Below are 14475 nucleotides of genomic sequence, written 5' to 3'. Positions count from 1 at the left end.
ATCCATGAAGGGTGTTGAATTTCCTGGACCTGAAGTTATGGATGGTTGTGATCCACTATATATGCTGAGAATTTACCATGGATCTCTCTCAAGAGCTAAAAGTTTTCTTAACCACTCAAAACCTTCAACTTATTTCCTCTCAAACCCCTAGAAGGAGATCCTTCACATTTTGTTAAAAATCTTATATTTATATTGGTGTTATATAAATAATGAGAAATCCCAGAAAGTATTCATTAGATAGGCTATTAAATAAAACCATGCCCCTTTATCATGTTTGTGAGTTTTTTTAAAACCAGTTTTGGTGGTTAAAACTAACCAGCAACTCTAGAGCTCCCAGGGACTAAACCACCAACCAAAGAGTACACATGGTGGGACTCATGTCTCCAGCTGCATATGTAGCAGAGATGGCCTAGTCTGTCATCAATGAGAGGAAAGGTCCTTGGTCTTGTGAAGGTTCCAGGGTAGGGGAATGCCAGGGCCAGGAAGTGGGTGTGGGTGGGCTGGGGAGCAGAGGGAGGGGGGAAGGGATAGAAGGATTTTGGAGGGGAAACCAGTAAAAGGGACAACATTTGAAATGTAATTAAAGTATATATCTAAGAAAAAAATTCTACATAATTATATGAGAACAATGATGTTTCAGAAGCAATGTATATCATGATAATCTAAGTTGCTGTACTGTCTCCATCTTCGCTGCATGTAATATACTCTTTGTTAAGAATTGTGATAATCGCCGGGCGTGGTGGCGCACGCCTTTAATCCCAGCACTTGGGAGGCAGAGGCAGGCGGATTTCTGAGTTCGAGGCCAGCCTGGTCTACAAAGTGAGTTCCAGGACAGCCAGGCCTATACAGAGAAACCCTGTCTCGAAAAACCAAAAAAAAAAAAAAAAAAAAAAAAAGAATTGTGATAATCATCTGGGCCACTGGTACCTTTGCAAGTAGACAATGTAGTGCAACATATTAGTCTCTTGTCAGATAGTATTTTGTCCCCTTCCTTATGTAGTTTATCATCTAAAAAGAAACATAAGCTCCACCCCTTCTCAATTTGTTTTAAGGAGCAAGGATTTTAAAGTACAGATTCACTCATCTTTACTAGGAGTTTGTCATACTGAAAGCTTGACTGCAGTCAAGGGCAATTTCAGTAAATATTCTCCAATGTAGCTATAGGAGAGAAAGTGGAATAATTTTAGAAAATAGTGTGTTATTTGCTTTATTTCCTTCTAGTCAGACTTAATAACCACGACTCTGTTTCTTTTTTTTTTTCCTCTCCTCAGATGTACATCCAGACAACAACACTTACTGTCTCCATGAGTTTAAGTGCTTCAGTGTCTCTGGGAATGCTCTATATGCCCAAAGTTTATATTATAATTTTTCATCCAGAGCAGAACGTTCAAAAACGCAAGAGAAGCTTCAAGGCTGTGGTCACAGCCGCTACCATGCAAAGCAAACTGATCCAAAAGGGAAATGACAGACCAAACGGCGAGGTGAAAAGTGAACTCTGTGAGAGTCTTGAAACCAACAGTAAGTCATCTGTAGACTTTCAGATGGTCAAGAGCGGGAGCACTTCCTAATAGATGTACGTTGAACATTCTTCTACTAGTCTTGGGAACTACGCTACACAGTTCTGTGATTATAATTGTCCATACACTTTGAGACTATAACAACAGTCAGAACCATTGGATGAGAGCTAAATGTTTACAAATAAGTAGTTCCCAGCACACAAACTTTCCACCTGAGGTATCTAAAAAAGAACTGCAGTGTAGCTCCTCCTTTAAAGAATCACACAGCTTGGTGTTAGGGATGCTGTTTCATTTACAAATGCCATTTCTGAAACTTTAGGAATTAATCTACAATATCTGTTGCTTCAGTATTGGTGTCTTTTTGTGATTTCTAAAGGGATTCTTGGGGAAGGAGGTATTCTAGACCTTGCACAATTAAATGCCCAGGTGTTTAGTTTTAGGGGAAAATGAGAGAAGACTTTGTTAACATGTGGAGTGGAGTCATCACAAGTACTTGGCTCCCCAAGGTCTTTTCTTCTTTTGAATTTCCTTGATTTTTTTTTTTTGCTTGAATATGTTAATTTCCAATAAGCCTCGAAGGCCACCTGACCCAGGAAACAGAATCCTTTGGACCACTTTCTTCATCTACATTTCTTTGCTCTGTAGTTGACCCAGAATCATCATATGTTAACATTTGCCTTGCAGGATTATCTGCCAAAATTTATATTAACAGTTAAAGTTTTCTTGATATCCATAAGAGAACATAAACGGGTTGGATATTTGTATTGTAAAGATTTAGAAAATAGAATATATAATAAAGATTTCATTTATATTACTTAGTTGTATAGACAAATTAAGTAGAAATAAATTAAAGCTCAAGTTCTTACTCTGGAATGGGTCTCAGTCTTTTGTTAATGAAATAGTATTGGTTTATAATAAGTAAATATAAGCATTTTTTGTTAGTGTTACACATCTGTAATCCTAGAAGTTTGGAGTACGGGGCAAGAGTATTGCAAATCTGTGGCTTGGGCTATATTATAAGATCCCATATCAGAGAAATAAGGATATCCACGAACAAAAAATTCTCCCTTCCTCCCAGAATCTTTTAGCAGGGTCTTTTCTCTGCTTGGTTTTCTTGTCTTTTTGTTGTTGTTGTTGTTGTTTGTTTTGTTTTGTTTTTGTTTGTTTTTCTTTGTTTTTTCGAGACAAGGTTTCTCTGTGTAGCCCTGGCTGTCCTGGAACTCACTCTGTAAACCAGGCTGNCCTCGACCTCAGAAATCCACCTGCCTCTGCCTCCCAAGTGCTGGGATTAAAAGCGTGTGTCACCACGCCTGGCTTGGTTTTCTTTTGACATTGTCTTAGTTAGGGTTTCTGTTTCTGTGAAGAAACACTAAGACCATGGAAACTTTTATAAGGACTCACTTAATCCTAGCTGGTTTACAATTCTGAGGTTTAGTCCATTCTCATCATAGCAAAAAGCATGACGTTATGCAGCTAGACATGGTGCTGGAGAGAGAGCTGAGAATTCTATATCCTAATCTGTAGGCAGCAAGCAGAGATAAATGAGTTGCCACAACTGGCTTGATCATCTGAGACCTCAAAGACTTTCCCAGTGGCACACTGTCACTAACAGGGCCACACCTCCTAATAGTGCCGCTCCCTATGTGTCTATATAGGCTCTTTTCATTCCAACTACCACAGACATTAAATACAAAGGAAGACTAAGAATTTGTTTTTTTTGTTGTTGTTGTTGTTGTTTTTTTACTTAATTACTAAAGAAATGTCTAGTTTCCACTGGGTTGACAAAAATTTCTCTGAGTTAAGCTATCTAGATATCTATGAACATTGCATATTGCAATGTGTATGCATAGAGGTAGTCTCAGATATATTGAAATGCAGAGTAAGCTAATTAGGTTGTGGGTTGGTGAGGTAGCAGAATGGGCAAAGGCATTTGCCACTGTCTGACAACCTGAAGTGTATCCTGAGACCCACATAGTGTTAAGAGAGAGAACCAAAGCCCATAAGTTATATAGTTGTATGTTGGCATACACCCAAAGGCACACACACACTATAGAAAGAAGCTAATAAATTAAAAATAAAAGTAAAGCCTTAAGGGCTTAAGCCATCCTCAGAGGCCATCCTGACCCCAGGAATATTATCTAGTAAAAATGTCAGTCACATTTCTAGAAACCTGTCACAACTCCACAAATAATTCTCACACAGACACCATTCTTTTGAAAGCAGTCTTGTGAATGTGCAAGAACTGATTTCAGTAGCACACACATATGATCACCTCCCATGATAGACAAACACTTTAACAATGACAGGGCTATTAGCAGAATGCTAGTGATTTGGGGGCAGAACTTTTTTGTTTTCCAACTTGAAAGCATCAGTATAGGGATTTTAAACCTGTGCAGACGCCAGTAAGCTGCTCTTGGCACTATGCATATTCAATGCTGGCACTGGAAGCATGAATCACCATACACTGTTTGACCCGTGTTTTTGTGGCAGTGCAGAAAAAAACATAATGGAGTTTCAAGCAGAAACAACTAGCATTTTGGTGGAATAAATACCAATTATCCCAGGCCCACCTAAGGAACAAGGTAGGAGGCAAAAAAAAATCAATATCTTTTCCCAAGCCCATGAAGAGCAACTAGTTTCCCCTAAAAGTAAAATATCTATTGTCAATGAATACAGGTCTTATATTGGTAAATAAATCTCAAACACTGGCTATTTCCTTGTTATTTTCTGTAGATGCTAAAGTGGAAGTAATATAACCAGAGAACATATTTCTATGACTTCTCCAGAATAAATAAAGAGAAAGATTACAAATGTGAAGGCTTAGGAAGGTGAGCTTATTATATTCTGGAAGAGTTAAAGTTCCCATTTGGAAGGTAAAATTACAAAGCAGGCCTCAACAGATACAAGAATTTTGAAATAATCCCATCTATCCTATCAGATCATCACAGAATAAAGCTGTGTATTCAATAGCAGCAGAAACATCAGAAAGCCCACATATACATGAAGCTGAACCACGCCCAGAGGGCACAGAGACCATATCCAAATTAAAAAAATCAGAAATGTAAAGGGAGATATAACAACAGAAACTGAGGAAATTGAAAACAAAAAACAAAAAACCACAGCTCCTACTACAAAATTGAAAAATGTGGATGAATGAACAATTTTCTACACAGATACCAAATACCAAAATTAAATCAAAATCAGAGAAACCATCTAAAAGTTCTATAACCCCATAGGAAGAACAACAATATCAACCAACCAGACCCACCAGAGCTTCCAGGGAATGGACCACCAACCAGAGTACCTATGGCTCTGGCCACATATATAGCAGAGAATGACCTTGTTGGACATCAGTGGGAGGAGTGACCCTTGGGCCTGAGGATGTTCAATACTCCAGCACTACCTAGTCACCATGCTACTTCTTCTTATGTTTCTATAATATACTGATTAATAAAAATGCAGCCGTTTCTGTTCCTTTAGCCTGTAAGGTACTCCTAAGGAAGTTTATCATTGCTCTGGTTTTCAAAGGTGTATACACATGTATACACATGAACTTTGTCAAAAATATTTCCGATGTTAGTTTATCTGCATATTTTTAATCTATTTTAATCCATGATAATTCTAAAATAATGAGTTATGAAAATTATCTATCATTCAGCCATCCCTTTTAATTGCTTCATTTTTATTTTCCTTTCTGAATTTTTTTCTCTCATAATGTTCCTTCATTATGTATTCCCTTCCTTCTTCCCCTCTAGTTCCCCCCACCCTCACCCCCATTTCCTTTCCCCTCTGGATCCACTCCCTCCTCTTCTGTTTCTCATTAGAAAGTAGTCTTCTTAATCATAATAAGGTAAAATTAAGATATAATAAAATAATAGATAAAAGCATGCAACAGAAATTAACATATTGGAATTGGAGAAAACAAACAGAAGGGAAAGAGTCTAAAAAAAAAAGACAAAAGAAACAGATGTCAATGCAGAGACTTACTCCTTTCCACATTCAAATACTCAAGATAAAATTCACAGACCACATTAAGCTCAAGAAGAAGGAAGACCAAAGTGGGGTGCTTCGGTCCTTCTTAGAAGGGAAACAAAATACTCACAGGAGCAAACATGGAGATAAAGTGTAGAGCAGAGACTGAAGAAAAGGCCATCTAGAGACTGTCCCACCAGGGGATTCATCCCATATACAGTCACCAAACCCAGACACTATTGTGGATGTCAAGAAATGCACGCTGACAGGAGCCTGATATGGCTATCTCCTGAGAGGCCCTGCCAGAGCCTTACAAATAAAGAGGCAAATGTTAGCAGCCAACCATTGGACTGAGCATGGGGTGCCCCATAGTGGAGTTAGAGAAAGGACTGAAGGAGTTGAAGGAGTTTGCAACCCCATAGGATGAACAACAATATCAACCAATCAGACCCCCCCAGAGCTCCCAGGTACTAAACCATCAGCCAAGGAGTACACATGGCTCCAGCTGCATATGTAGCAGAGGATGGCCTTGTCAGGCAACAATGGAATGAGAGGTCCTTGGTCCTATGAAGACTGAATAGATGCCCCAGAGTAGGGGAGTTAAGGGCAGGGAGGTGGGAGTGGGTAGGTGGATGGAGGAGCACCCTCATAGAAGCAGGGGGAGGGAGGATGGGATAGAGTGTTTCCGGGAGGGAGGGAAACCAGGAAAGGGGATAACATTTGAAATGTAAATAAAGAAAATATCCAGTAATAAAAGAAAGAAATAGCCAAACTGGAAGCCATAATAGTATGTAAAAGACCTGTGGCATAAAAACAGAGAAAATATAAAAAACATAAATAAATATAAATATAAATATAAATAAATACAAACATAAATAAAATAGCCTAGGGAAATAAGGTAAGACTACACCACACTGTTCAAACACCAAATGTCAGTAAAATGATTCCTAATGACATTCATCTGGACTCATAGACCAGTCAGTACTTGCTCAGCCATCATCAGAAATGCTTCCTGCTGCAGCAAATGGGAACAAACACAGTGAACCGCAGCCTGACATTATACAGAAAGTTAGAGACCTTGGAAACCTTAGCCTCAAACTAGATGTCTTCACCAAATCTCTCCCAGGCAATTAACGAAGAGGATATGGAAGATGTGTAAAAGACAGAGGGGATGGAAGACACCAAGGAAACAAGGCCCTCTAAATGAACATGATCAATGCATATATGAAAGCATAGAGACTGTAGAAGCATGCCTAGGTCCTACACAGGTCTTTACCAGATGGGATGCTAGAGCTGGAAGAAGTGGGCACATGCCAAGTCCCTAACCCAGAAGCAATCTCTAATTGATAATAACTTGTAAATAAAAATTTGTTCTCTTCCATCCCATGGCCTCTTTATTTTAAATTTTTTATATTTTACTTGTATGTTTATATTTTCAGGACTGATTATTTCATATTGTGTCACCCATGAGTGTACTCTCTGTGGGATGACTAGTTCTGCCTTCAACATTCAGGATTTGTTAGCTGCCTGTAGTTTTCTGTCTGTGACTGGGATCTGGTGAGATTCACCCATCCACTTCAGCATGTCTGGTGCTTTGTCATTCTTGCCTGAGACTCTTCCTTTTTGCTGTGTACATAGTTAATAAATTAATAAATCAATAAACATTTCCTATACTACCAGAAACTTCTGAAAATGTGGAATAGTGTAGAAAGCTCAGCGACCGTTTTACTAGTCCATTTTCTAACTCACAGCAGGTTTTCTTCATCACAACTCCAAATAATTAACAGAAAATCTATCAGAAACAGAATAAATATTCATTTTTGTTTTCTTAGAGGGATTTAGAAGCACAAAATGTAAAATGCATTATATTAATCAGCACATGAAAATGGAAGTCAACCAATATAAAAGTCATTGTGCCTCACTTTGTATACACACACACACACACACACACACACACACACACACACACACGAATCAGCTTACTTTCTGGAAAGAAGACTATCTAATAGGACCACAGAAGGACAAGGAATGATTCAGTCACCAAATGCCCCCAAAGCGTGAGATACTGAGCAGTGCAACAGCATCCACATAAAAATCTGGGTGTGAGCACAATTTTATAAACTAAGTACTGGGATGGAACTTCCTGGAGAGCCAGGCCTCTTTTACTCAGTGGTTCCCACATTTGAAGAAAGCCTCTCTTACATTACAAGATGATGACTTTAAATCATGTTATCTAAGATTGATCTCTGGCCTTTCCATGCATGCCTGTGAACACACACACACACACACACACACACACACACACACACACTCAGAAACACACAGTGTTATATAGAAAGACATATTCAGAGGAACAAATACAGGGGTATACACATAAACACATGAGCTCTTTGTCACACACGCATGCACACACGCACACACACACACACAGAGACACAACACACACACACACACACACACACACACACACCCCTCCCATGCTCATGTGCAAACACACAAATAGAAAGAGGGGTGGGGGACACAATAGTGTTTTTCTCAAACTAAAACTTATTCTCCAAAAATATTCTCTATATCTATTCTTTTATAGCTTTTAATTAGTGGTGAGGCTAAGGAGCATAAATTTGCTTAATTTTTATTCATTTTGTAAAAATAGAATTTAATGTATAGCTGGATTCAAATTCATTTCTTTTCAATATGCCATGATAATAATCAAGTGTGACCAGTGAAGATAAATTCATGAGTGACCTAGTTTGAACATGTACTTAGTATTATTAAATTAAATAAAAGTTATTAAAGCCATGTATAATTGGCACTTACTTGGACTGGGTTTATTTCAGTGATACATTTAGCATGATTTTGTTCTCTGTAGTCTGCATGGGTCGATTACCAGTGATAAGAATGACAGAGAGATAAGTCTGATTATCAATTATATACAAAAAATAGCTTTATGATTTCTAGAAGTACTCAATGAACACACCTGTAATAAATTATTTAAAAGTGTTTTCATTCTGAATTAAATTACTGCACTGAAATACATGTGTAAGTTTTTATGTGCAATTAATCTTAAAGGAGGTAACAATTTTGAACATTTTCACACACTAGTTGAATGTTTGAATTTTGCCGTTATTTATAATTAGTCTGCTTTTTTTTTTTTTTCTGGAAGTGTCAGCATGAGTGTAAATTAGACACAATGTTCTGTTGCTCATATCTTTTTAATAGGCTTATACCAATGATGATTGTTTTATAGTAAGTTGATAGCAGTAGAGTTAAATATGAATTTTATCCATTGAGATTTTATTTTCATGTATCCCTCAGTTAAAACTTTCAAAAACCCACAAATATCTATTGGCTGTGTCAATATTTAGTGCAGAATGGTATATACTTGAGATTTTGACATGTTTATCTAAAGTCTGAGAGTATTGTTAATTTTTAAATGGAAGATAAGCATTGCCAAGGTACTGGTTGTGGGATCCCTGAAATGAATACAATCTTTCATTTAGTTTGGTAGACTTTTTTTCATGCCTATTTTGTGGAATATTGGTGTCTTTTTAATGATGTGTATGGAAATTAAATTTGTCAAGGCAACATGTAAATAGTGTTTCACTAAAGTTTTCTACTGATAAGCCTTTTTTTTTTTTTTTTTTTTAATATTCACTCTTCTGCTATACACTGGACTGAGAACTTTTGTAGATTAGCACTTTTGTTGAATTTCTCATTAGATTTCTAATGCATGGTTTAAAATACTAAGTAATGTATTTAAAAATTACATTATAATCAGACATCCCTAGCAGAATTTGAATTTTGAAATTACAACAACAAAATGGTTATTATATTATAATAACTTGTCTTAATTTTTCTTAACAGCTTCTTCTACCAAGACAACATACATCAGCTACAGTAATCATTCAATCTGAACAGGGAGATTGCACCATCTGAAGGAAGGTGCTGTGTGTTCTTAAATACTGAACATGAGACTGCAAAAACGCACTCTGGGAGATCTCCATAGACTTCAATCAATCAGATCAATTGTCTCGTAAGGAACAAAAATTAGCCATGAGCCAAAAGTATCCATATTGAGGAGCAAAGAAGCCCGTTTTTATACAATACAACCAATGAGTGTCAAGCTAAAGTATTGCTTACTTGTGAGCAGTTATAAAAAAAACAAAAACAAAAACAAATCTCAAACGGAAAACTAATGTTAGCTTGTGAAAAAAAATGCTGTTGAAATAAACCATGTCTGATGTTATTCTTGTAAGTATTTTTCTGTGATTGTGAGAACTCCTGTTCCTGTCCCACACTGTTCAACTTGTATAAGCCTCTGAGTCTGTTTCTTGTACTGGCTGACTGGATTGAAGCCCTGGGTTGTGCTACAAAATAAATGCAATGATTGACGCATGCAATTTTTATACAAATAATTTATTTCTAATAATAAAGGAATGTTTTGCAAATGTTGAGCGTTGTTTCGTTCCAGTTTTAAACCAGGGAAATCCTTTCTTTCCAGCCGACATTCCGCTGTTGTTAGATCCTTGCCTGGCCCCTGGTGATACTACCTCCTTCAGGAACATGGGTTCGGATTGTTTGTGCTTACGAGAAGACTTTTATTGTTCAATAAAATGGTATCACTTGTGTAAGATTTTTGTAAATATTTTTGATTCATGTAATAGAGTTTCATAGCAACTGCTCCTATGAAGAATCAAGTTGTAGCTTGGTATAAATTTCCTCAAGTTGTTATAATTGACTATTAAGCGTTACTTTGGAAACTATATTATAAAAATTTGTCATGGAAAAATATATCACCATATGACCAAATTGCTCCATATAAATTCTAATTCATTTGCATACCGAAGTATTCCCTGCTATGTGATACTAACTTCTTCTCACCTGGGCTTAGAAGCCACAAAATCAGCAGGGTAATGGGCCTTACCGAGGTCATTCTTCAAAACTCTGAATTAGCATATTTATTCCCTTGGCATCATTAAAGAAACCACAGTTCAGTTAACATGTCAATGAGTTCTTATTTTCCAAATGAAAACATTTGTTGCTTCATAAAGCAATATCATCAAAGAGAAAGAAAACAGGAAACCTCTCTGGTGCTAATAAACCATCCTAGGGCAGATAAAAAGAATCTGTTAACAGCTTTCAAATCTCTGATCATTTTTGTCCTGAGTTTCTCTATTACGTGCAATCCCAGACATCTATCGAATCAATGGGTCTCTACAACCATTTTGTTAGTAAATGTTCTCTATGCTGAGTTAGCTTAGATGGCTCATTGCTTTCCTTATAGATATAAAGAGCTATTCCTGTAGCTTCAGCCAAGATATTAACTTTATTTAATTGATAAGGTTCATGTAGCATCATGAAAACTCTTTTCATACGTAGAATCTTTTTCTGTACTCCTCGGAGACAGATGGCAATGGACAGAGGGAAGTGCTTACGTTCTGACTTTATGTTGAGTTTCTCCAAATAGTATTTGTTCTTTACAGATAACATTTTAATAAAAATAAAAGTATCATTCTTCAATATCTGAACTAGGGAAAACAAAACTTTATAATCTATATCCGCCTCTGGGCTTGTTTTCTAGATAAGACCTGGACTGAGACAACTAAATCTAACATTGTATGTTTATATTGTTGTTCCATGTGGCTCAAGACTGCTAGAGATGCCAAAATGTTTTCATTTTAAATTGGCCAGTTTCTTCATACTGAGGATTTGAATGATTTCCTATATGACTTTATTTTGTTTTAACAAATATACATGTTTAATTCTTGCATTTCATATTTCATTCACAGGGAAATATTCAAGAACGTTTCGTGTATTAATTGACACTAATCAGGGAGGGTTTCTGTGACAGGGTGACAGAAAGCAAACTTGTCTCTCATGGCTCCTGAAAGGGTTTATTATTATTGCTTTAATGCTTTAGAAAATACGAAGTATGACTCACACCATTTAAGATTGCTATTATTATAAATTTACAAATGGATTCATTTACCTAAGTTTATTTTTATAAATAGCAGAAACATAGTTGGTTTTATACGAAGTCTGATTTAACTCATAGTAGCATGCTTAATAGTTCTAATGCATGTGTGTAGCCTATATTCTTCTCTAACATTGCTCCATTAGAAAAGTGTCTCCCATAAAACTTGTCGTCCTCCCTAGCAGGAGTCAGAACCTTCCAGCACCTTCTTACAGTAGAAACTCGAGAATTCTACCCTCCACTGTGGTATTTTTTGTAAAGATTTTTCTGTGGGCTCAAAGGGAGTTATAGTCTGGGACTTAGCATGTGTTTGGTAGTGGTCCATAAGACCTGTGATTTAAAATGAACTGCCTGTGTCCCATAGATAAGCAAATGCAAAGTTGCACACAAAAAAATACAGTATTATATTCTTTCGAATTGACCTTGTGTTTTATTCTGGACAAGAAATGTCACATCTAATCTCAGCATGCCAGAGGGAATGCTAAAAATGTAGCTTCAAGTAATAGTCAGCAAATGTCACTTGTAGACAATGAGAGATGTATTAGTGTGACCTTGGGCCAAGTCTGACCTGAGTTTAAGAAAAATTAGCTTATGTTAGGGAATACTAGAGGCTTAAATCAATGATATTATGACAAAAACTAATTCTGTTTTTTAAGTAATTAAACATGAGGATAACCATTAAGATATGAACAGGCATTGAAAGGCTAATTTAATTTGTTGTGTTGTTTTAATCTTTACAAAAATTAACATTTAAAATTAACAGTATTTTACCCTTTATGTTTCAGTTACATAATTCCTAATCAGAAACATAATTTTTGTTGCTTTTTTTCTGCCTTTAACTCAGTATTATATGTATTTACCTCTATTTTTGACACCAGAAATAATAATTTTCTAACATATATTATGCAACATTTATGTTTTGTTCAGAGTGTGGATAGAAGTGATATCTTAAACTTTTTATGCACTCATTACTTTTCTCATTTAATTTATTGAATTGTATTTGATATTATTTAATAGTACTTTCTTCTATTTTCTAGAGTGAGATAACCAAAGGTAACAGTGAGGTTGCTAGGCAGGATAAAAAAAATGCAATTCAAAGCATGTCATACTTTAATCCTGAGGAACTATTATCTGAAGTGCTTCATTTTGCCTCTATGCTTGTCATTTAATGACAATAAAAGTAATGAAATAAAAATGGACCTCAGTCAGAAGAGAGATTACTTAAAAAGAGACTTACATTCAATAATCCTCAGAAAGGTGTCATATACTGAGGTAGAGAGAAAGCACAGCTTACAATTTGATTTCAAAATATATCCAGTACTATATGATTGCATTGTTTTCTTCAGCATAATCTTCAGTGGTGGTAAACATCACTATCTCATTGTTTTCCTTTCATTTAAGACTCTAAATTATTCAGAATTTTTCTCCATTTTAAACTCTTTATTATTAATATATACTTTCACAACATATTTGACTTACATTTTTTCTTTCCAAGGAATAAAGATGAGTAAAAACAATATTTTCCAACTTAATATGATTTTGTGTTTGCCTACTGCTAAGTGGTTTGAAAAAAAAAGCTGACTTTGTTGATATCATTATAAATTGTCTTTCTTCAAATTATTTCATTTGTTTTTGAGATTATAATATACTGGATTACTTTTCCTCCCATTTCTTTCTTCCAAAAATACCCATATATCCCTTCTTACTCTCTTTAAAATTCATGACTTCTTTTTTATACCTTAATTCTTGTTACACGCATATGAATACACATAAATATATATGTTTATGTACATTCCTACATATATATTTAATATCAAAGTAATGTTTGCAGTTGTGAAGCAAGCACATGTAGTTACTCATGAAATAAACCCTATCATGTAAATTCAATACATCTTGGAATGGTTTTGAAAGTCAGTGAAACATATTAGAGTGTGTTTTAAAAATTTACAACGAAAGATAAATTAACATGTCAAGCATTTTATTTACTTCATGACCTTGTAAAGGAATTGAAGAGTTGTCAAAACTAGTGTAAAAGTATTTGAGACACCACTAGTGGGTATTTATCTTATGAAATTAATGGTAAGACAAGTAAGAGAGCCTTAGATCTGTTATCTGATGGGCCATAGTCACTAAGGTCACTGGACAGATGATTTTGGATTTGTACTTGGATGAAATTTCCTAGTAAACTCCTCTATCTGATGAAGTAGCTATGTTGGAAGAAGTTTCAGCATGGGCCAATACCAGAGGAATGCCCTCTTAGATTCTTCCCATTCCTAGGCATTAGCTCACGTCTCTGATAAGCATGGCTCTTCATTGTTTTCCTTCTAACCCACTAATACAACTGTTTTAACTATTCATTCTTCACTTTCTATCCATCTCAGATTCAGGAGTGTGTGACATGTGAGAAGAATAACTGAATCAATCAATCAGTCAATCAATCAATCAATCAATCAATATTTGCCTGTGTTTTGCACAGATCATCTGTGAAAACGCATCCTTTGTTCCCTAGAAAGTCTTCCTTCAGGCATGCATTTCCTTGCTGCATTTGTGATATATTACTCCGAGGAAGAAAAGCAGTTTTTCAGAAGTGCTCCTGAAGGTAACAAACATGAGATAATTTTTTGTACGTGAATGAGTTCTTCTTTTTATCATTAACAATTAACAAACTTTCCAAGCTAAACCTTTTTCAGGTCTTACCACTGATACCTTGTAGTCAGAAGAAACCAAATGCTCACAGCCGTCTACTAGACGGAGCACAGGGTCCCCAATGGAGGAACTATAGAAAGGAACCAAGGAGCTGAAGGGGTATGCAGCCCCATAGAAGGAACAACAATATGAACTAACCAGTGCCCCCAGACCTCCCTGGGACTAAATCACCAACCAAAGGAACCACATGGTGGGACTCATGGCTCTCGCTGCATATGTAGCAGAGGATGGCCTAGTCAGTCTTCAATGTGAGGAAAAGCCCTTGGTCCTGTGAAGGTTCTATGCCCCAGTGTAAGGAATGCCAGG

The 14475-nt window shown here is 36.2% G+C and overlaps 1 protein-coding gene across 6 annotated transcripts in view; it reads left to right on the top strand.

The window, feature by feature from the left end:
• Grm8 (glutamate metabotropic receptor 8) overlaps positions 1-9881 on the top strand; it is an 836043-nt gene extending 826162 nt beyond the window's left edge. For 5 of the 6 annotated variants that reach the window (XM_029535215.1, XM_029535218.1, XM_029535214.1 and 2 more), the window contains 2 exons: positions 1272-1518; positions 9354-9881. In XM_029535215.1, the coding sequence (XP_029391075.1) occupies positions 1272-1518; positions 9354-9403 (297 nt within the window). In that variant the 3' untranslated portion in view covers positions 9404-9881. Of the gene's footprint in view, positions 1-1271; positions 1574-9353 lie in introns of all 6 variants that reach the window. The other variant, XM_029535217.1, reaches the window with a different exon arrangement.
• The last annotated feature ends 4594 nt before the right edge of the window (positions 9882-14475 follow it).

Source organism: Mus pahari, chromosome 2 (assembly GCF_900095145.1).
Source record: "Mus pahari chromosome 2, PAHARI_EIJ_v1.1, whole genome shotgun sequence".
Lineage (NCBI taxonomy): Eukaryota > Metazoa > Chordata > Mammalia > Rodentia > Muridae > Mus > Mus pahari.
This window is presented reverse-complemented; position numbering and strand designations above follow the sequence as displayed.